Below are 24003 nucleotides of genomic sequence, written 5' to 3'. Positions count from 1 at the left end.
ATGGGGGAAAAGGTAGTGCCATACTGCTGAACCCCCACCTAAAAAAGGGAAAATAAATTGTATTGGACGAGGTGGGGGGGGGAGTGTATTGGACGAGGTGGGGGGGGGGGGGGGGGGGGGGGGAGTGTATAGGACCAGGTGGGGGGGGGGGGGGAAGGGTATTGGACGAGGTGGGGGGGGGGAAGGGTATTGGACGAGGTGGGGGGGGGGAAGTGTATTGGACGAGGTGGTGGTGGTGGGGGGAGTGTATTGGACGAGGTGGTGGTGGGGGGGGGGGGGGAGTGTATTGGACAAGATGGGGGGGGGGGGGGGGGAAGTGTTTTGGACTTGGAGGGGGGATGCATTAGTATAACGGTAAGAACACGCCTTTTGTCCGCGGGTACCCCTAGCGCGCAAGTTCCGTGCGAGGGGTACCCACGGACATACTTTCAGCCTTTGGGGGTACAGTCGCCAAAAAGGTTGAGAACCACTGATCTAGAAACAGGCCCTAGCTATAAAATAAAAAAAGACCAGGTCTGGAGATCTCCAGACCTGCTTCTGCCTCCTACTGACACTAAGCTTAAACTGATTAGCTCAGAGTTTCTTTTTGTATGCCTAGGGTCAGCCTCCTAGTGGCAGCAAGATATACCCAAGGTCTCTGTGTCCCCCAATGGAGACTACCGAGAAAAGGAGATTTTATGTACTCACCGTAAAATCTCTCTCTCGTAGCTGTCATTCGGGGACACCTATACTGATGGGTATATGCTCTTGCCACTAGGAGAAAAAAAAGTGTCGGCTCCTCCCTGGCAGGATATACTCACCCACTGGAAGTTAGGTAATCAATTTTGTCACAAAGCAGTAGGAGAAGCCAACAGAAGGACCTTAGAAAAGAATCCCGGATAAAAATTATATTATATATATATATATATATATATATATATATATATATAACCGTGAAGGAATATCCGGGCATCTCGGTCGCTCTTCATTGGGAGACACCTATACTGATGGGATGTACCAAAGCAGTCCCCTAGGGTGGGAAGAACAACCACTAGCGAAATGGGATCAGTCCCCAGACAGAACCCACTCGTCCGTAAGGCCTATGGTCCATGGAGATGGACTCTGATGCCAATGGAAGGGACAGTGCTTCGCAGAGACACTACACCTACATCACATAGAGAGACAAGAAAAAGGTCGATCCTGGAAGGAAGTAGGAAAACAACTCCAAGGAACACAGAACCAGAGAGAGGGCCAGCCAGGCTGGAAAACAAAAATGGAAAAGGGCACAACAAGAGAGCCCCATCCAGAGTCAACCAATTTAAGAGAACATGGCGGAAAAACACCAGGGAGAGCAGTAGACGCCTGGACAGAAGGCGAGCACAGAAGGTGGAGACCAGAAAACCACTGGAAAAAAGAAAGACTGAAACCGGCTCAAGAGAGGCTTGGTACAGAAGATCGATGAACTGAACATTTGCAGACCCAAGTCTCCTGGAAGGCTTGCACATGAAGGGTAAGGAAACCCAACGTCCGTGAAACTCTCCAGGTGACAAACTTCCGTGACGAGACAAGAAGAAGTGCGGCACCGAGAGACCACCTCACAAATGGGAACTGGGAGAAGTCAGGGCAGGATCACTACACATGCCCGAGACCTCAACCATCACAAAGGCCCAAGACTCAGGAGGGCCGACCTAGAAAAGAAGGCACGCCACAGCGTCCCAGGATACTGTCTAAGACAAGGAGACCAACCGATCCTGGGCCCCAGCAGTCCAAGCGGACCAGAGCAAACTGAAGCAACAACCCGTCAGGATGGGAACAGAGATTGAAACAGAAGGGAACCTGGCTGGGACACCCAGGCTCTGAACACAGGAAGGTTACTCCAGAAGACTGTGGTGTCAGTGTAATGCAACTGACACCGTCAAGGGAAGGAGGAACACCCTCTACGAAGGAGAGTGTGCCAAGGGAGGAGAATAATGGCAGAACCCAAACGACAGATGGTGGCTAGACTGGCTGTCGCTGAGCCATACATGATTGAATAAACCCCCCTACAGAGGAGAGTGCCATGGATGCATGAACAGCAGTAGATAACCAAGAAACAGGAAGAGGGCCAGGCTTCAATTGTGGGTTGTAAGCACACAGGCCAAAGCTCTTCTGAATGCTTTCAGCAAAAAACAAGGGCCCAGCCAGATACCCCACCCTATATAGTGGGAAGAGAGAGATGGCTCCATCTCGACAGTAGAAAGTGCCCAGCGAAATAATCCCCCTAGTGGAGGGGGAAACTGGGTGGTCGGGATGAAACTCAGGCACTGACCATGCCAAACCCCCTGATTCCCATACCCCTATGGAAGGGAAATTATCAAGTGCACCAGGCACTGTAGGAGTAGGGGAATGCCACCCTACGGCAACAGGACAAAGTACTTGGTGGACATATCGAAGAGCCAAGTTGTGTCCCCAGAGTGATCTGAATCCTGGACACTGGCTGGGCAAGATGCAAAGACGTGACTACAAATGCAAGGAAGAAGCACACACACATCCAGCACCAACAACATTGAGAGGAACACCCCAACGGAGTGAAAACCATGGGCCCAATGGGCACCAACGGAGCACGTCTGGTCGTGTGTAAGGCAACAGAGCAGGCGCCTGAGCCACCCTACATTGGAAACCAGGAAGATACCTGGAGGCATAGGGGGAGCGCTGAACTGATGACGCCCCACCAGGCCCCATGCCAGAACAGAGGTATTGAACCATCGTAGACCTGTGGACAACAAACTACAGAAGGCCTGAGACACACCGCACCGACAGAAAGAAGGTGGGCACTACACGTGCAGAGGGACACGGAGACCTCATGATAGTAGTGGGGTACCATGACTGCAAACACTTAAGAAACTGCAGACATCCAAAAGTGCAGCAGCATGGAATACAGGCTCAGCACACAACGGTGTCTCCCAACCATGCCCCTAGCAGCCAACGTGGAACTCTTAGAAAGGGGAACAGAGAGTGCTGCTGTTGCTGTGAAAGACCATAGAACCTGTAGGAAACGTCCACATCTCATCTCCTAATGGTGCCACACATCAGAACTGCTGCCGCAGATGCAAGAGATGAAGGAGATATGTGGGACAGGAAACAAACAGACACAGTCTGATTGGTATAACAGGAGCAATGAACCCAGACACACTGCATGGAACTTCACATGGAAAGAAAGTCACCGGGCTGCAGTGTCGGGAGAAGCAGGAATGGGGGGGGGGGGGGGGGGGAGTCCCGCATTCAGAGCCACACATTGAAAGCGGCTACCAGCCCTCAGCTGTGAGAGCGGCAGGCATGTAGAGAGGGACCTGGTAAAGCAGGGAACCCTGCGGACTAGTATGTGGTGCATTGTTTAAGGCCCATGGAGCAACATGGGGTAACTCACTCTGAACTACACCTCAGAAGTGGTTTACCTGAACGTCCGTTCTCAGGAGTGGAAAATGTATGGTAGTTGACCTGACGTAGCAGCAAATCATGCAGATAAACATCCAGCTGACTGGTAAAGGATTCTTGAACGCACAAGATCACTCCGTCGAAGCCCTCCCACAGAAAGTGGGGTACCGGAGTGCGGCCAAGCAACCTGGCAGTGCCGGAGACCCAGCAGATGAAGTCTGGCTGACTGGCATCAGTTCTGTGTAACTGCAGGGACCCACACCGGATTCCTCACACCGGCAGTGAGGTACAGGAACCTAGCAGACAACCGTGCAGACAACAGTCTGGCTGAACAAGAACACTTCTAGGCACTGGTGAAAAGGGGGATACAGCCAGATAGGCGATCACTGTGCCCCTCTGTTGCATGTGGGAGGGGAGGCCTAGGAGCCATGGTTAGTTTCCCCGCCGCCCTGAGAACGGGGCAAGCTGGAGAGCGGTGAATGGTATCCTCATCACCCCGTATAGGGTCCATAGGACACGCTGGGTCACTCCTTCGTACACCTCACACATCAGTGATGTACCGGAACTCCAGCCGCAGATACATCAGCTATGTGATGAGTGACAGGCGGCAGAGGAAACCATGCAGCCCACTGTCTGGTTTTCTGGTATGGGTCCATAGTATACAACAGGACACTCCATCAGACACCTCTCACTAGTAGTGGGGTACCGGAACTCCATCCACAGATACATCAGCTGTGTGATGAATGACAGGCGTCTGAGGAAGACCACTGTCTGGCTTACTGGTATGGGTCCATAGTAGACAACGGTTAATTCCTGTGGATACTTTGCAGTGGAGTACCGGAATCCAACTGCGGATGCGGCAGCTGCGAGATGAGTGACAGGCGTGACTGCTGTCCGGCATATTGATATCAGGTGCAGTCGCTGCCCACGCAAGGACACTTCCACGGAGACCTTGCACTGGACGTGGGTATCCGGAGCACTAATCGTGGATGCGGCAGCCTGTGAAGGAGGGAATCATATTGCCAAGAACACCCCCCTTGATGGGTGATGAGCGGACATGACAGAGGGGGAACTGCGAAAGAAACCTTAGCGTCCGCCAGGAATGCCAATGCCCTTGCGAGGGCATTCGGCCAGTGCCATCCATGGTACATCCATGGGGGGCCATATTAGGTCCCGTACCAGGTGATGGAAGCAAATAAATCGGCCCCCATTAGCAGTCCCTAGAAGGAAACCAACAGATATTAAACTGATTAGGACAGATATTACAGGCCTGTAATAAATAGTGGATATCACAAGAGGGACCCATAGAAATTGAAGGTACAATTCCAAGAATGACCACAGGAGGGCACCTGAGCGACAGCAGTGGAGAGGAACTTTTTTTATTTTAATTAAATAAATTTTTAGTGAATTAATATGGCAGGGAGGAAGCGTGGAGAGCAGGTCTCGCGTAACTTCTGCCCGCAGGAACCCCTCTGGCATGAAGGGCTAGGAAGCCCACAGCAGGGACAGAACATATGTGGGCAGTCCCTGTAACGGCAGCGTGATGAAACAGCGCGCTATAGAAGCGCCTGCTAAGGAGCCACATGGCTGGCTGGAGGAGCTCCCGCCGGGCTGCTGCTACGGGAGCAGAAAACGGAGCCACTCCGTCAACAGAGGGCCAACGACCACCCCCCCAGTAGGGGAGGAGCGGTGCTGGGAAGGACCTTTGCAGCGCGTGAACCTGGAGAGGAGGCGCGTCCTCAGGGGGAGAAGAAGAGCAGAGCTACGTGCCCCCATTACCCCTAGGACTCCCGCCGGCTGAGCACCCCAGGAGCGCAGACCCGGGCGAGAGGTGAGGCGGTGGCAGCTCCCGGCACATGCTAGGAGCTAGGGGAGAGCCGGCGGGTCTGCGGCAAACTAGTTGGCATGCAGGTGGCTCTGGCACTGGCTAAGAGCGTGGAGCCACAGCAAGAGAAGTGCTGGCGGCTCCCAGCAAGATGGGGTCCGCCAGAAAATAAAAACTTGCCGAGAGCTGGGGATGCAGCAGAAGCTGCATGAATAAATGGGGTGCATGCTCACCCCTTGACGGCTTCAGCCAGCATTACACCACGCTGCATCATACCAGGCTAAGATAGCACAGCGAGCAGGGGACCCGGACCCAGGGTACAGCCTCCAGGCGCTGGCCGTTGGCGATAAGGGGTTGACGGTCCATACTCTTATGTTCCGTTCCCCTTTGTCGCATATGGGGGAACAGGTAGCGCCATGCTTCTAAACCCCCACCTGAAAAAGAGAAATAAAAGGGGGATAAGAACCTAACTAAACAGCCCTGACTAGAAAATAATTTTTAAAAAAAAGACCAGGTCTGGGGAGCTCCCAGTCCTGTGCCTTGCCTCCTACTGACACTAGCTAAAACTGATTACCTCACTTCCAGTGGGCGGGTATATCCTGCGGACTTTTTTTTTTTTTCCATAGTGTCAGCGCCTCCTAGTGCCAAGAGCATATACCCATCAGTATAGATGTCCCCCAATGAAGAGCGACCAAGAAATTAATACGTTTAAAAATGCCCTCTTCTGTTCCCTATAACTTGTTTATTATTCCACATATAGGGACGTATGAGGGCTCAATTTTTTTATGGTATAAAAAGTGACCAAAAATAAGCTATTTTGTACTTTGGAATTTTTTTTTTTTTACGCGTACGCCATTCACCATGCTGTTTAACTATACATTTTTATAGTTTGGACATTTACGCACACGGCGATACCACATATGTTTATATTTATTTTTATTTACATAGTTTTTTTTAATGGGAAAATGGGGCGATTCAAACTTTTATTAGGGAAGGAGTTAAATCACATTTATTAACGCTTTATTTTCATTTTCCTACACTGATCACTGCTATGCAATAGCATAGCATTGATCAGTGTTATCGCCGCTCGACTGCTCCTGCCTGGATCTCAGGCACAGAGCAGTCATTTGGCGATCGGACAGAGAGGAGGCAGCTAGGGACCCTCCTCGTGTCCGTACAGCTGATAGGGACACCGCGGTGGTCCCGATCAGCCCGACTGAGCTGCCGGGAAGGTTTCACTTTCACGCGTCTGAAGGGTCAATTCCGGTCATCACCGCGATCGGTAATGTCCGGTATTAGCCACGGGTCCTGGCCGTTGATTGCCACCGGGACCGACCCAATATGACGCGGGGTCACCCTCCGGTGCAGGATGTAAATATTCATCCTGCATTGGTTAAGGGGTTAAGCATACCTGTTGTTCTTTGAACAAAAAATGACAGACAATCAGATCTATTCTTAAAATTTTATGAAAAGAAAAATAATATTTCAAAATGGCAATGGCAGCACTAAGTTTCATGATATTTACCGGACTGGTGTAGTGGGCAACTGATGATTTCTGGACTCTTCTTCACGATGGACTTCAGATACACGCACAAATACGGATGGGGAGTTCTCTGTGCTACTGGTCAAAAAAAAAAATAATAATAATGTTATTACACCATTCTGTACATCTCTTATCTTGTACAGTGCATTTTTATAAAGAGCTTGCATAAAGCATAAAATGATCAATACTATGTTGCTAGAGTTATTACATTCTACTTCCTTTAGGAGACCAGTAACATTCTGTAGGGCAAGGGCATAGTAAAAATTGCACACACTTTACACATACAAAAGCACAAGTTAAATTGCCAATGACATAAAAAAACTAAAAAAAAAACTTTTGAGTCATATAAAAACTTTTGCTCTGTTATGGTTTAAGTGTTCAGACCCTGAGCCATAAGAATAGTGTCCTTAGCATGTTCTCTCCTGGCTCTCGCTCACATGAATTGGACTATGGAAATGTCCAGCTCTCATATACACATAGTATGCACCCGGCTTGTTCTTGTCATGGGTCAGGAAGACATGTCAAATGTTTTTATATTGACAGGCACACTTTAACCCCTTAAGGACTCAGCCCATTTTGGCCTTAAGGACTCAGACAATTACATTTTTAAGTTTTCATTTTTTCCTCCTCGCCTTCTAAAAATCATAACTTTTTTATTTTTTCATCCACAGACTAGTATGAGGGCTTGTTTTTTGCGTGACCAGTTGACCTTTGTAATGACATAACTCATTATATCATAAAATGTATGGCGCAACCAAAAAACACTATTTTTGTGGGGAAATTAAAAAGAAAAACGCAATTTTGCTAATTTTGGAAGGTTTCGTTTTCACGCCGTACAATTTATGGTAAAAATGACGTGTGTTCTTTATTCTGAGGGTCAATATGATTAAAATTATACCCATTATTACATACTTTTCTATTATTGTTGTGCTTAAAAAAAAATCACAAACTTTTTAGCCAAATTAGTACATTTATAATCCCTTTATTTTGATGACCTCTAACTTTTTTATTTTTCCAAATAAGCGGCGGTATGAGGGCTAATTTTTTGCGCCATGATCTGTACTTTTTTTGATACCACATTTGCATATAAAAAACTTTTAATACATTTTTATAATTTTTTTTATATAAAATGTATTAAAAAAGTAGCAATTTTGGACTTTTTTTTTTACATTCACGCCATTCACCATACGGGGTCATTAACATTTTATTTCAATAGTTCGGACATTTACGCACGCGGCGATACCAAATATGTCTATTAAATTTATTTTGTACACTTTTTGGGGGTAAAATAGGGAAAAAACGGAAATTTTTGCTTTTTATTGGGGGAGGGGATTTTTCACATTTTTTTTACTTTTTTTTTATTTTTATTTTTTTTTAATTTTTTTTACACTTGAATAGTCCCCATAGGGGACTATTCATAGCAATACCATGATTGCTAATACTGATCTGTTCTATGTATAGGACATAGAACAGATCAGTGTTATCGGTCATCTTCTGCTCTGGTCTGCTCGATCTCAGACCAGAGCAGGAGACGCCGGGAGCCGGACAGAGGCAGGTGAGGGGACCTCCGTACGGCGTTCTGAATGATCGGATCCCCGCAGCAGCGCTGCGATCATTCATTGAAATCGCGTACTGCTGCAGATGCCGGGATCTGTATTGATCCCGGCACCTGAGGGGTTAATGGCGGACGCCCGCGAGATAGCGGGCGTCGGCCATTGCCGGCGGGTCCCTGGCTGCGATCAGCAGCCGGGATCAGCCTCGCATGACACGGGCATTGCTCCGATGCCCGCGGTTATGCACAGGACGTAAATTTACGTCCTGGTGCTTTAAGTACCACCGCACCAGGACTTACATTTACGTCCTGCGTCCTTAAGGGGTTAAGGAAAACTTCTATTTGTTGGGAAGCTATGGAATCAGCAGTCACAGGGGTCTACAGCCACAACAGTTTACTGCTTATCCGTAGCACGTTAGAAGGACATAATTAAAGCAGAATACATAAAAGGAGCTTACTGCACATCTATATGTATACAATCACTCTGAAACCCTTCTATATGCAAATCTAAAATGTTGCACCCAGAGCAATATTTTTCTAATCATACTATATGCAGAAAAGACTTTGATTTATACATCTTTGTGCAGAAACAGGAATTTATTACCTGGGTATACTCCCCTCCGCTGTGGCTGTTCCATTTGTTCTCTCAGAAACAGAAGGTTCTGGGCCAGCAAAAAATGGAAAATGACATATTTAAATAAATTTCAGACCATTTAGAGCCTAACTGCAGACATTATCAATAACACGTGCATGTATAAGGCTTGGCTCACACAGCATTATTGTGGCAAGCCCAACATATATGTCAGCATCCCATCAAGAAAGGGATGCCATTGTATACTGTAGCACATAGAAGGTCAATTTCCTTCTAGGGTGTCTCTCCATTCTTAATACATATAGCATATATTCGTTCTTACCTGTAAAATCCTTTTCTTGCTTTGTTCATTGGAGCACACAGAAGACCAGAGTGGATGCGGTGTCCCCCAATAAATGAAGCAAGAAGAGACTTTTATAGGTAAAAACATTCTATTTTCTCGCATTTTTTCTTGGGGGACACAGAATACCATGGGACAACCAAAAGCATTCACCGAGGAAGGGAAGGAATAGTTCAAGACCCAGTTGTGAGATCCACGCTGGATGAGCTCACAACTAGAAACAAAAAACATCTTTAGGATGCAGAGACATTTGTTGACCAACAAGCGTGGTCAACAGCACAACTGCCCTAGAAAGCCCCTAAAATAGTGGGATGAACAGTGGAACAGGTGGAGGGACACACTACTTCTGTGCAACAAGCAGAGGAGAGCCATGCTGATCTGTGTACACAGAACAGCTGTACAAGCTGTAAGGAGAATGGTGCCAATCAAGACTAAACTGAAGGAGAAGAACCTACAAGACAATGTAGAGGGGGTTCCCTTGCATGGCCAGAGAAGACCTCTATAGTAGGATACCAGATGGAGAAGGGCAGAAGACAAGCCAATGGAGACTTCCATAGATTGACAAGGCAAGCACCAGAGGACACCTGCCAAAGACAATGTTGGGAAATATCCAGTGAGTGGAGAACCAGCATTTCGATCAGTGAAGCTGAGAGGTAGATGGGTGACAGGCGGCCAAGGAAAGAACAGGGCAGTGTGCTGCCTGGTCTCCTGCTTCTGACACCCTCAGGGGGATTACGTCTACTGTGGCAGCCCACACTGACTACTTCCCTGAATAAGAGGAGAGGATAAACCAAAAGTCACCACTTAAAATAAATTTTAAATAAATTCAGCACACCAGCAAAGCAGGAGAGGCCTGGATCCTACATACACTAAGTAAAACAAATCAGCTTAGTGTCTGCAGCCTGTAATATTGTGCAGAAGGAGCGAACACTGTGTTACTTAGTGTCACCAGCCCATACCCATGGTCTTCTGTGTGCCCCAACGAACAGAGCAAGAAAAGGATTTTACACATATGAACAAAAACCTATTTTATCAACGAAGGTGAGATATCCTAGCAACATACAATCAGTGTCCCTGATTGTAAGGTTAAAGGACAACTGTAGTGGAACACTTTTATATATGCCTGTGCCCGGGCCTCAAAAATATACAAAATAAACTCATACATACCTTCCTACGAGCCCCCGTTGGTCCGGCACAGGCCTCACGGTCCGGCAGTGCTGACCTCATTCCACTTCTGGGGACGGGGACGCCGCAGAGCCATCGGCGTATCACCGGCCGCTGCGATGTCCCGCCCCGGCCTGTGATAGGCTGAGCCCACTGTCATGTAAGAAGCCAGCCAGAGCTCCTTACGTGACAGTGGGCTCAGCCTATCACAGGCCAGGGCGGGACATCGCTGCGGCCGGTGATACGCCGATCGCTCTGCGGCGTCCCCGTCCCCAGGAAGTGGAATGAGGTCAGCACTGCCGGACCGTGAGGCCTGTGCCGGGCCAATGGGGCACGTAGGAAGGTATGTGTGAGTTTATTTTGTTTATTTTTGAGGCCCGGGCATATATAAAAGTGTTCCACTACAGTTGTCCTTTAAAACAGAAACTGACAGGCTGTTCACCAGCACTAAAACTAATACACTGGGTTATATTGGGAGATTTCTAAAAACCTGCTCAGAGGGAAAGTGGAACAGTTGCCCATAGCAACCAGATTACTTCTTTCATCTTTCAGAGGTCTTTTTAAATCTTAAAGCAGCAATATATGATTGGTTGCTATGGGCAACTGCCCCATCCTCCTCCTACTTAGGTTTTGATACATTTCTCCAATAGTGCTGGTGAACTGAAGTAAAATGAGGTATAGTTTACTGAAATTTGTCCCAGCGTGGTGAAGATATGTCCCCCACTGCTAGAATGGTAATTCTGTTTCGTGTGCAATGGAGGTGGGGAGGTGGCTTACCAAGCTTCCCTGCCTCAGTCCTGTACGCAGCATTATGCCTGCCCATCTTCTGCATATTTATGATTCTTCATTCTCATCTCCTAGTGAGATTGAAGAAAAATGTATATGCATAAGGATGACGACATACCACGGCACACAGAGGTATGTTCATTCTCTTTAGTGGCATGAATGTAGTCAGCCAGAGCGACACTACGTTCAAGCTACTTCTCACACGTGCATGTCTATTTTTCTGGACTCTATAATGGTGTCTGCTGGCTTTCTGAGTAAAGCAATACTTTTTTTTATTTTTTTAAAGTATACTCGCAAAAAGTGGCTTGGATGTAGTCACAAGCTAACAACATTAGGGCCAATGGACCTACTTCTGTGTGCAGTAAAAATAAGTGTACTACAAAGCTGTTTTAGGCTGGGTTCACACCACGTTTTGTTAAATACAGTTCCCGTATATGGCTGGGAGGAGGGGGGCAGGGCTTAATCGCAGCGCCCGCACTCAGCCGTATTCGGGAACCGTATTTAATGTATACGAGCCGACCGGAGTGAACCGCAGCCTCCGGTCGGGTTCGTTTTCGGCCGCATGCGGTTTCCTGACTGTAGGCAAAAAACGCGGTCGACCACATTTTTGCCTGCGGTCGGGAAACCGCATACGGCCGAAAACGAAGCCGACCGGAGGCTGCGGTTCACTCCGGTCGGCTCATAGACATACATTAAATACAGTTCTCGAATACGGCTGAGTGCGGGCGCCGCGATTAAGCCTGGCCCCCCCCCTCCTCCCAGCCGTATACGGGAACTGTATTTAACAAAACGTGGTGTGAACCCAGCCTTACACTGTTCATGTCTAGAAAAGACTAAGCAAAGCCACTAATATCTGGAACTTCTGACAAAGAATAAAGGTACATCCTAAGACACTTGAAAGCCACACAGACAGTTCCAAAATGTGCATAATGTAAGTCCAAGCATTGCATCCATTTGACTTTCACCACAACATTCAATTCTGCATTGGGAATAATCTTTCTGATGTCGTGTAGTTTTACATTCTTACTTTCTAAGCTAAATTGTGGCGCACTTTCACTCTCCTCAGTTACAGGTGTGATGAGTTTCATTCTCAGACAGAGTTTCCCATCAGCATCGGAGCCAGAACCAGAATTTCCCCTGTCGCTTTCCTCAGACACATCTGTTGTTACCATGGCACTCTCTACGGTAACATCGTTGGTCGCTACATTGCTCTCAGCAGTGACATCACTGGTTGCCAGGGTGCTATCTGGACAGCCTCCAACAACTGAAAGAGCAGAAATACAATACTCTCAAGTAAGAACATATCGCCAAGATCATCCTACAACAATAACAATCTTCATTTATAGAGCGCCAACAAATTTCACACCACTTTGCATTACAGAGAGCAAGAGCCCTGCTCACAAGAGCTTACAATCTAGAAAGAAATATGGAGGTAACCAGTGGCTGGTCTGCACAATGGTCTAGCAGTCTTTGATTAATAAAAATAATGAATAAAAACATGTGTTCACCAAGATGGATGAGCCAGTCAACAGCAGATAAAAAAAAAAAAAAAACATATGAGTGCACAGATCATGGGGGATACTGTTGAAATAAAGAAATAGAAACTGACTAGGGCAGTGTTTCCCAACCAGGGTGCCTCCAGCTGTTGCAAAACTACAACTCCCAGCATGCCTGGACAGCCAAAGGCTGTCAGCACATGCTGGGAGTTGTAGTTTTGCAACAGCTGGAGGAACCCTGGTTGGAAAACACTGGACTAGGGAATGTGTAAAGTCTGCATAAACAGATGTACTTGTGTTTATATTAAAGGGGTAGTCCAGTGGTGAAAAACGTATCCCCTATCCTAAGGATCTCTCTGTAGGAGGGCCAGGCTCTCCGGCCAGATAGCGGGTGTCGACCACCGCACGAAGCGGCGATCGACAGGCCCCCACAATACATCGCTATGGCACAGCCGGAGATTGCCGAAGGCAGCGCTCCAGCTCTGCCATAGAGTTGTATTGAGGGGTCGTGTCAGCCACCGCTTCGTGCGGTGGTCAACACGCCCCCTTCCCGCGCGCTGATGAGGGCAACGTAAAGGAGATCGCAGGGGGGCCCCAGCAGTTGGACCGCCCACGATCTGCAACTTATCCCCTATCCTTAGGATAGAGGATACGTTTTTCACCACTGGTCTACTCCTTTAAGTTGTGGATCTTGAGATATTGTGGATTGTCCAGGATACTGTATTCCAGAGAACTGGTGAAGCATGAGAAAAGTCTTGGAAAGCTTGAATTATGAAGGAAGTGAACGTAAGGCTACGTTCACACTGCTAAGTTTGCTCCGTGGTTGATGACAGGGGCCAGTGGTTCGTGGTGTCATGGCTCCGCCCCCTCATTACATCACGCCCCTCCCCCTTAATGCAAGTCTATGGGAGGGGGCGTGGTAACGCCCCCTCCCATAGACTTGCATTAAGTGGGCGGGTGGAGCCATGGAGAGATCCTTGGATAGGGGATAAGATGTCTAGGGGTGGAGTCTAGGGGTGGAGTCGTCCCCCCTCCCCCCACTTTGACTGCCCTTAATGTCCGTTATTGTAACGGAGCCTAACGGGCAAAGAGGATCCCATTCACTTGAATGGGATTCCTCTAACATCCGTTATAACTCCCATTACTGCGGCTGAAGAAAAAGACGTGGCATGCAGAAATTTTTCTCCCGATATCTTCCTAACGGCCGTCACCTACGGTGCAAGTCATGCAATCCAGGTGTTTGTTTTTTAGCTAAAATTGCTCCAAAATTTTGGTGTATTTGCAAAAGAAAATGTGCCCCATAGTGTAAAACTGTTCAAACTGCACTGTGAGGCAATTACGTTTAAGTATTATGAGGTTGAAATTAAAGCATACAATGCAAAATCTAATTAATGGAATAAGATACAGACTACCATAAATTATGAGAATACTAGGCGTTAACAAGACCATAAAAAAGGATGAAGATACAGATTAAATGCATTTATACAGGTCATGTTAATCTACAATGATTTGTTGGTTAAAATAAGAATCTTACCAATTGGGGTACTATGTCTTCTTGGTCCCCGTTTCAATTGGCCAATCATGGGAGGGGTAACACTGCTTATTGGCTGAATTAAGTCCCCTTCCTTTGGCAGTGTAAAATGGAATGGTGTTTCTAGAAGGACAAACAACCATTAGAAACAGAATGACATCAGGAATTTAGCACTATATATATATATATACAGGGATGTGGAAATTCTATCGCCAGGTGAATATTTTATAGATTTAGCCCTGTATCGGGCTAGCAGGGACAGACCGACGTCCCCCTTATTTTTCTTTACTGCCGGTGTGAGGCGCAGGAGTGGATGCAAGTCTACACCTCACAGCAGCACTCAGAGTGTATGGAGGGGGCGGTGGCCCCCAGCTGACCGCAGAGCCCGAGGTCGCACGTTCGCATTACATAATTGAGCCCCGCCCTCTTATCTAATCCTCCCGGAGGACGCAGCTACACATAACACAAGAAGACAGGGGGAGAGAAAGGATGTCCACAGCTCGGCACACAGCTCTTCCCCTCCCCCGCACACAGCTCTATCCCGCCCCCTCCTCTTTCTTCACAGGACCTAATCCACCACGGGGAGGCTGCATGTTTGCACGGTGAAAACACAGAGCAGGGGGGAGGGAAGAGAGGAGAGGATGTCCGGTGTGAGGGGAGATTTTCAAACCCATGCAACCTCACACTGGCCGGGACTACAGCTCTGATGTCCACTCATGGCGGCTCAGGTGAGGAGGCAGAGAATGCAGGCGACAGGAAGGGTGGTTGTATATGTAGGGTGTGAGTGTATGTGTGATATGTGTATAATGTCTGTGTGTGATGTGTATGTAATGTATGATGTGTGTATAATGTCTGTGTGTGATGTGTATGTAATGTATAATGTGTGTATGTAATGTATAATGTGTGTATGATGTCTGTCTGTGTGATGTGTGTATGTAATGTATGATGTGTGTATGATGTGTGTATGATGTCTGTCTGATGTGTGTGTAATGGATAATGTGTTTATGATGTCTGTCTGTGTGATGTGTGTATGTTATGTATGATGTGGGGTGGGCAGCGGTGGGTGTATGTATGATTTGTGTATATGTATGGTTTGAGTGTATATGTGTATGATGTATCTGTGATGTGTGTATGATGTGGGGGGGAGCACTGCCGCCGCCAGTTGTGCCATCTAATTTTATTTATTTTTAGTGGTTTCTGGCCCCCCGCACTAAATTGCACCCCCAGAATCCCATCCCCTTCATACTCGCCCACCAACCAAGAGCCCCACGGATGCACGCAAACACACCCGAACCAAAACTACAACTCCCAGCATGTTGCACCATAACCTAAACTGTAGAACTATAAAGTGTAACATGCTGGGAGTTGTAGTTTTGGTTCGGGTCAGCTGCAAAGCCATAGGCTGCATCAGGACATGCTGGGTGTTGTAGTTACTAACAGCAATTCCCAGTATTCCCTGACACAGACTATGGCTCTGCAGCTGACACAAACCAAAACTACAACTCCCAGCATGTTCCACAATAACCTTAACTGTACTACTATACAGTGCAACATGCTGCAACACCCACACAACCATAGGCTGTATCAGGGCGTGCTGGGAGTTGTAGTTATCTAGTAACTAAATGCAACTTCCAGCATTTTCTGACACAAAATGCAGCACATAAACTGGAGAAGCAGAACACCCCTCAGTAACATATAAGTCCCTATGAAGACTGAAAAATAGTGATTAAAATATTTTTAAAAGTGCGTATACATGTGAATAAGCCCCTTTCCTAATAAAAGTTTCCAATTTTCTTTAAATAAAAATAATGTACAAAAATAAACATAAGTGGTATCGCTACATGTGGAAATGTCCAGACTATTAAAATATGATGTTAATTAAACCGTACGGGGAACGGTGTAAATGTAAAAAATAGTCCAGAATTGCTCATTTTTGGTCACTTCATATTAGACATTTTTTTATGGTGATCAAAAAGTTACATCTAGACTTTTCTGGACTTGCCTCGGGTATAAAAGGAGCTACAGCTCTCCAACCGCTAATAGCCTGGCATGCTGCGATCACCGTGGCCACTATTAACTTAGACAGCGGTGATCTAATGGTTTGACAGCAGTGTCTAAAGGATCTTATATCCATCCCTGGTGGTCTAGTGGGGGGATCAGACTATTTTTTTCGAAATTATTTTGTCTACCAGGACAAGTAGATTTTCTTGAGGGACAAGTAGATTGTGTTCCGCTTTAGTCCCTTGGACAAGTAGTTTTTTTTTTAATTTTCACACGTGTGTGTGTGTGTGTGTGTGTGTGTGTGTGTGTGTATATTATATATATATATATATATATATATATATATATATATATATATATAAATCACATTTGCAATAACTTGTCCCTTCAACAATATTTTGACTTGTTAAGGTCTTGCATGCACCTGATTTTTTTCACCTGTTTGACCTAAGCTCCACTGTTCACAAGGACTGATGTGAGCAGTGATCATCTTTGCACACCATACCAGAGAGTCCAGTTCTGCAGAATGCTTAAAAAGATGGATTATACGACCAATCAAGGTGGCTTTTTCTGGTCTCAACTGGAACCAACTGATATTGTAACTTGTGGGAGCAACGTATACACCATGCCTAACAAACTACTTTTCCTTATTTATTGAGTTGGCTCTACCTGAAATGAGCCCTTGATACTGTCATTATCCTACTGTAAATATCCTCACTAGCAATTTAACTCCTATAGAGGCGAATGTAGGCACCGAGGCACCAATGTGAAACAAGGATTTGGATCCCTGCAAAAGATCAATCGTTCAGTGGAATCAACCAGAGAAGTCCCGTTTGTCATTGAACATAAGTGGCAATTCTGGATCATTTTGCAAATGTTCCTTGCTAAATTACCTAAGGGTGCGAACATACCCTTAACCTCTGAATGACTCCATATGAAGACACTAAGCAATTTGAGAGTCTACTAGATTTTGCGAGCCCAAGTTTGACTACGATTCTTTGCATAAAAAGACAATTTAGTTGCTTTGTGAACTTGTATGAGATAAAACAAGCTTTACAAAACGATTAAAAAAAACTGTGAAAATCTCACATTAACTTACCACTTGAGCTTTCACAGAGACTACGAGTGGACTGTTCTGTTTTCTCCTGAAATTCCGAATCTGGCCCATGTGCCTCCTCTTCACAAGAGCCAATGGATGCCTCATTTATACATTTGTTAAGCACAGTTTTCTGAGGAGATATTGATTCAAGTTTATCCTGTACTTCTTGCTGATGTCCAGAAACCTCACTAACCAAAATAGGCTCTGTTCTTTGAGGACTTATCTCCTTAGGTTTCTCACTCACAGATTTTGAGTTCAAGTCCAGTAATGGAGGTTCACATGGACTTTCTTGTTCACTTGGAGATACATCTTTTAGTTCAGTTTGTAAAGATTCTAGCTGCATTTTCTTTCCAGAATCAGGGATCTCTTTTGAAAAGGACTTTAGCTGACTATTAGCTTGTGGATTTTCAGCATCTTCTACTACATCAAGTCTACATTGTTTGCTTGCCTCTTCTACATTCAATTCACAGATTACTTTATTTTCTTGCTTTTCAACCTGTTCTGTTTTTTCAAGAGGTTCTGGATATTTTTGAGTTAATTTTTCCATAACACTTAGGTTATCTGACTCTTCGGGCAGGATACAATCTTGCTGTCCCTTAACCTGTTCAGTCAAATTGGACTCTCGGTCTATTGGTTTAACATACTCTGGTGTTACAGTCACAGATTGCTCCTCATTTTCATCTTCTACAATGAGCTCTTGATTTACCTTTGGCGCTACAGACAGGTCAGCATGGTGGACTGCAAGATGTTGAGTCGACCGGAGAGACGCTGGAAAACTTAATGACTTGTTACAATCACTTCCGACAGGCACAGGATCATCTGTTTTCTCTTCTGATTTCCCTTTAATGTGGCCTACATCACAGATTTGCTTTGGCTTTTCTAAAACTTCAACAATAGTTTTTTGCTCTTCTGCATTCTGTTGGGCATTTGGGGGAGCAACCACAAGTCCCTCATCTGCACCTGCAGACTTTTCACATTCATTGTTTTCAGTTTGAAGAGGTACATCAGAATGTAAAGGCAATATACAAGGCACAGAGTTTATGTGCTTTAGATCACCGGATTCATTTTCTTCAACATTCTCATCATCTGGTTTTCCTTCAACAGCTTGCGAATCTGTGCAATGATCAACTTCCATGGCTTCAATAGTCCCCAAGGGCTCCACACCATCAGAACACAGATGTGGAGCCTGAGTCTCTGACAGAGCAAGGTTGAGATTGCCTTGTGCAGCTTCATCTTCATTAGGGGTTTCAGGAACTTCATCAACCTCTCCAGAAAAACTCTCCACAGATAAATGTAACTTGTGGTCAGATACCTCCTGATCTAAAATGCTCAAAGAAGCCTCTGAATTTAAGGATGGCATCAAGACATTCTGACTGCCAGGATCATTTGTTTGGCTAATACAATCTTTATTGTCATGTACATCAACATTTACAATGGCACTTTGTTCACTCTTCTTGGAAGGGTCTTCATGGGCCAGTACACTGTGCTGCTTATGTATAGCATCTTGGTCTACTAGAACATCTGCTGGTACAGGAGTCTCATTTGTAGGCTCAGAAAGGGGAGTTGTTTGTTTATCCTCTTCAATTTGTGTTGCTCCACTAATATCTTCAACGTGTGGGACATCTGTTTCCATAAGTTCACTTGTGGATAACATTAAATTACATTCATCTTCTGCATTGTCATGGGACAATCTTGGGTTTAATTCAAGATTTTCAGACTTCAAACTAGAATCTTTGGGAATTTCGCAATTCTTCGACAAATGCAATTTTTCACTTTGTTCTCTGGAAACAGAGTCTTCAAGGCTCGGAGTGGGTACAAACTCATCCTGCAAAATATTTATAGATCTTTGAAACAATCTACCCTGAAACTTACCATTAAGACATTTTCAACTGCTGCTATTTTACTGATAAGGTGGTTAAATAAACTGAGAAGAACTGTACATGCAAAATGTTTGCATCTTTATTTATCAGAGGGCAATAAGAGGGCACCATAAAAAAGAGTACCTTGGAAAGAGCTATCTAATTCTGACATTACCTTTAAAGAGGTTAGTTTACCTGACTAATTTTTTTAAATAAATACTTATATTCTCCATAAAATGACAATTCTAAAACATCCTTGCTTATAGCTCTGTGTTGTGCCACTCCTCTTATTACTAGAAAAGTATGACAATAGACAACTAGGTTTTATCAACTGAGGGTATGTCCCTACACTTTCTAACATTATCCTATCAATGCGAGACAGTGTAGACACACACCCCCAACTGATAACACCCAGATGGCTCTTTAGTCATGCATATAAAAAGTCACGTGGTGCCTTGTTTTTGTAGGCAGTAGGCTTCTTCATGTGGCCAATAAGGACTCCTGACTGCTGCGGAAGACTTCTAACAGTTGGCAGCATGTGCAGATGGCGGTCACCACAACTGTCTTTTCCGATTACTATTGCCTGAATTAATAATATTATGATTTTTGAAAAACTGTCCGCTATTAGAAATTATTCTGTTGACTTGTTTAGAAGGACCTGGCAACCTGGTTTAGAATCGCCACACACTGTTGATGTATCCTATTACCTGACGCTGTAGGGGGCTCCCTTTTTTTGTCTTCTACCTGATTGACTGTCTCTCCCCCCCCCCCCCCCCCCCCCCACTTGTGTGAAATAGTCCATGCTGTTTTCCAACAACAAAGAGATATTATATATATATATATATATATATATACATATATATATATACACATATACATATATACATATACATATATATATATATATATATATATATATAGTGAATAGCTATATAATTGTTGGATAATGAATAAAAAAAAAAAAAAGAAAAAAAAATACAGGACTGCTTCTTTAAAAGGATTTCTCAAGGTTAAAAAAGTTATACTATGAGATTAACTAGGGGATAACTTTCTTGGAATAACCCCTTTGAAATTATTGACTATAGTAGTTTATTTCACATAGTTATATAATCCACAAAAAAAATTGCAAGTATTTAAACTTAACTGCAGTAACTGAGCAATCACAGAAGTTACCTATATAACATATTACTTACATGAGAAAACTCTGGCTGTGAAGGTATCACAAAAGATCCTGGCACAAATGCTGGAGTGTTTTGGCACACTGGCGTTGACACTTGAGGTACAGCTAAACATGAATCATTTTTAGATTGTGTTGCTTCTTCCTTTTCTCTATTCTCCACTGGTAGACTTGGTGATGCAGCTATTTCCATGTCTTCAACTATAAAAGCAGAATCACATCACCGGCATGCATAAGTCAAAAGGATATCATCAAGTGACAGGCAAGAAACAAGACTAAATAAGGAATAAAATTGTATAAAGTAGTTGTTGATCAAGTATGAGAGAAAGACCAGGACAGTAACATTTAAAACAGACAGAAGATTACCTTCTCCTTTTTCCTGCTCCGAGGGTGAGCTAGGCAGGATGATGGGAGTAGGCTGGATAGCATCTGGGGAAGGAGAAACTGGGTCTGAGGAAACTCTACACAAACAGAGGAAAACACATAGATAAGTATTACCCTACTGGATTTTTTTAGGAATATCACCTCACAAAATCACACTAACAAGCAGCTTTACACACAAAATAATGGTCACATATCAGTTATCTTTTCTTGTTTTGTTGCAGTCTCTATTAAAGGTATTAAGAAAAGTTGAAAGAAGGTTTAGTCGAAAGAAAAATATTAAATGTAAAACACATTTAATATTAACAAATATGACAATATTTCCATGACACTTCGAATGCAACAGTGTCCCATCTTAGTGATTGGCTGAATGGGCAGTCCTCATCTTTGAAGCAGGGAGATAAGCAGGGAGACCAGAAGAAGATGCAAAAGAAGCGGCAGAGGACATGGCTAAATAAGTTCCAATTCAGTATTTTAATTTCTACCACTTTCTCAGCAATATTATATATAATATATATATAGCTGGAAAACACCTTTAATTTGTATAGTTTAAAGGAAAAAAGGAATTCGGGAATTGACATAAATGAAAGGGGTAAATAAGGTTTAAGAGGAAGGTTAACTAAATCCAATCATTGTAGGAGAATAGTATTTTACTGTAAGTATAGTTGAAGCTTGAAACAAACATCTGGCAGATGGCTGTGAATCCACAGTAAATTACTTGGACACCGTAACCATATACCTATCCCAAGTTAAAAAGAAAAAAGGAAACAACATGAGGACAGACAAGATGGGCCAGACAGTCTTTTTCTATATTATGTGTTTGACATGGAGAGTTTATTGAAAAGTAAAAAAATCAGATAACTAAGGAAATGACCACAGAAAATAGGGGGGAAAAATTATTGCGTATTAAGGAAACCCACAGATGTGCCCTATATTACCTTTCCAATTTCTCAAAATAAATCTTCAATACATTAGTGCAATATGGTAGCAAAGTACATGACAGGCTGCAATTCACATCATAACCACTGGAAGGCCACATACAATATAAATAACTCCCAAAGTATTGCAAAATAAATTTTTCCAAAAGTTAGTTCTCATGCCACTAATCTCGGGATATGGGCATATGTCAGCTTTAGAGCTGCGATGTTCAATCGATGTTACCGGTAATTATTAGTAATGCAAATCCCCGTCACCAATTTCTGATTAACCGGGCTCTGCTTAGTTGGTAAGTAAGTTGATATAAACAAATTGTCAGCTCACAATCCACTATACCAGTCCGCAACTATGGCTCAGGCAGGAGGCCGTGCTGGAAGCAGGCCAAAAACACTGGTGCTGAATGGAAGCCGGATGCCTCTGCTCTACTGACACCAGAATGAAGCCAGATGCGCAGGAAGCATGCGGAATACAAGCTGCACAACACCATAGGAAAGGCCGCACGACCCATCCCTCTTAAAGGGGTACTCCGCGCCTAGACATCTTACCCCCTATCCAAAGGATAGGGGATAAGATGTCAGATCGCCGGGGTCCCGCTGCTGGGGACCCCGGGGATCGCTGCTGCAGCACCCCGCTATCATTACTGCGCAGAGCGAGATCGCTCTGCACGTAATGATGGGCAATACAGGGGCCGGAGCATCGTTACGTCATGGCTCCGCCCCTCGTGACGTCAAGGCCCTCCCCATCAATAAAAGTCTATGGGAGGGGGCGTGGCGGTCTTCACGCCCCCTGCCATAGACTTGCATTAAGGGAACGGGCCGTGATGTCATGAGGGGCGGAGCCATGACGTCACACTGCTCCGGTCCCTGTATCGCCCGTCATTACGCACAGAACAAACTCGCTCTGTGCAGTAATGATTGCGGGGTGCCGCAGCGCCGATCCCTGGGGTCCCCAGCAGCGGGACCGCGGCGATCTAACATCTTATCCCCTATCCTTTGGATAGGGGATAAGATGCCAGGGGCAGAGTACCCCTTTAAAATGTCTTCTTTAGTGCTTCTGTCACCAGTACATGCAGCACCAGGCATTGTGGCTATGGAGGGAGTAAGATCACAGGTGACATGATGATGGAGGAGAGTCGACTGTGTGCTGTTGCGCAGTGCGCACAACACACACGCTTTTTTACACTGCTTATACTATGTACTAGACGAAGTTCTTCTAAATAAGTTGAGTAACCGCTTTATGGCCTGCATTTATTATCGCAAAAAAAAAAAAAAAAGCAAAACCACCAAAAAACGACACCGGGCCAGACTAAGCTTAGCTTTTTGGTGTACGCGAAGAGTAAAATTTCAGAAAATGTTTACATGCACAAAATTTATGAAATGCTCTGCGACAATTTATTAAATTTGGTCCTCCTATATATTACCAGCACACACAAAAAAAGTTTAAAAAAATGCTTCCACTTATGTCTTCACTTGCTCCATATATTTAACCTCTTAAGGACCCAGCCATTTTTCACTGTAGGACCAGAGTGTTTTTTGCACATCTGACCAACGTCACTTTAAGCATTACCATATTTTTGGCCCTATAGGACGCACCGGCATATAAGACGCACCCTATTTTAAAGGTGAAAAAAAAGATTCTGCACCCAACAGTGATCTTCAACCTGCGGACCTCCAGATGTTGCAAAACTACAACTCCTAGCATGCCCGAACAGCCGTTGGCTGTCCGGGCATGCTGGGAGTTGTAGTTTTGCAACATCTGGAGGTCCGTAGGTTGAAGACCACAGGATAGGAGGTAATACTCACGTGTCCCCGCCGCTCCGAACCAGTCACCGCTCGTCACCGCTGCCCTGGATGTCGCTCCATCGCTGTCGCCGCGTCCCCGTGGTGTCCCCGACGCTCCGGACATCATCTTCCCCGGGATCGACGCTCTCCGTCAATCACATCGCTATGCACGCCACTCCTATTGGATGATGGGACGGCGTGCGCAACGACGTGATGACGTCGAAGGAGAGCGCCGGCCATGCAGGGGATCCCGGCACGGAGCAGACACCGAGGAGGCAGGTAAGTTCCCTCCCGGTGTCCTGTAAGCTGTTCGGGACGCCGTGATTTCCCCGCGGCGGTCCCGAACAGCCCGACTGAACAGCCGGGTTAGTGTTATTTACGCTTCAGACGTGGCGGTCAGCTTTGATGGCCGCGTCTGAAGAGTTAATACAGGGCATCACCGCGATCGGTGATGTCCTGTATTAGCCGCGGGTCCCGGCAGTTGATGGCCGCAGGTATAAACTGTATAAGACGCACCAACTTTCCCCCCCCCCCCCCAGTTTTGGGG

General features: G+C 45.3%; 1 protein-coding gene across 6 annotated transcripts in view; it reads right to left on the bottom strand.

Annotated features, from left to right (window-relative positions):
• The window catches only part of TP53BP1 (tumor protein p53 binding protein 1), a 135463-nt gene that overhangs the window by 34023 nt on the left and 77437 nt on the right, over positions 1–24003 (bottom strand). For 3 of the 6 annotated variants that reach the window (XM_056572106.1, XM_056572105.1, XM_056572107.1), the window contains exons 10-16: positions 20725–20819; positions 20375–20559; positions 17323–19147; positions 14226–14345; positions 12223–12459; positions 8918–8975; positions 6744–6839 (exon numbers count right to left, since the gene is read on the bottom strand). In XM_056572106.1, coding sequence (XP_056428081.1) covers positions 6744–6839; positions 8918–8975; positions 12223–12459; positions 14226–14345; positions 17323–19147; positions 20375–20559; positions 20725–20819 — 2616 coding nt within the window. The remainder of the gene's footprint in view (positions 1–6743; positions 6840–8917; positions 8976–12222; positions 12460–14225; positions 14346–17322; positions 19148–20374; positions 20560–20724; positions 20820–24003) is intronic. The other 3 variants (XM_056572108.1, XM_056572109.1, XM_056572110.1) reach the window with 3 other exon arrangements.

This window comes from Hyla sarda, chromosome 4 (genome assembly GCF_029499605.1).
Source record: "Hyla sarda isolate aHylSar1 chromosome 4, aHylSar1.hap1, whole genome shotgun sequence".
Lineage (NCBI taxonomy): Eukaryota > Metazoa > Chordata > Amphibia > Anura > Hylidae > Hyla > Hyla sarda.
This window is presented reverse-complemented; position numbering and strand designations above follow the sequence as displayed.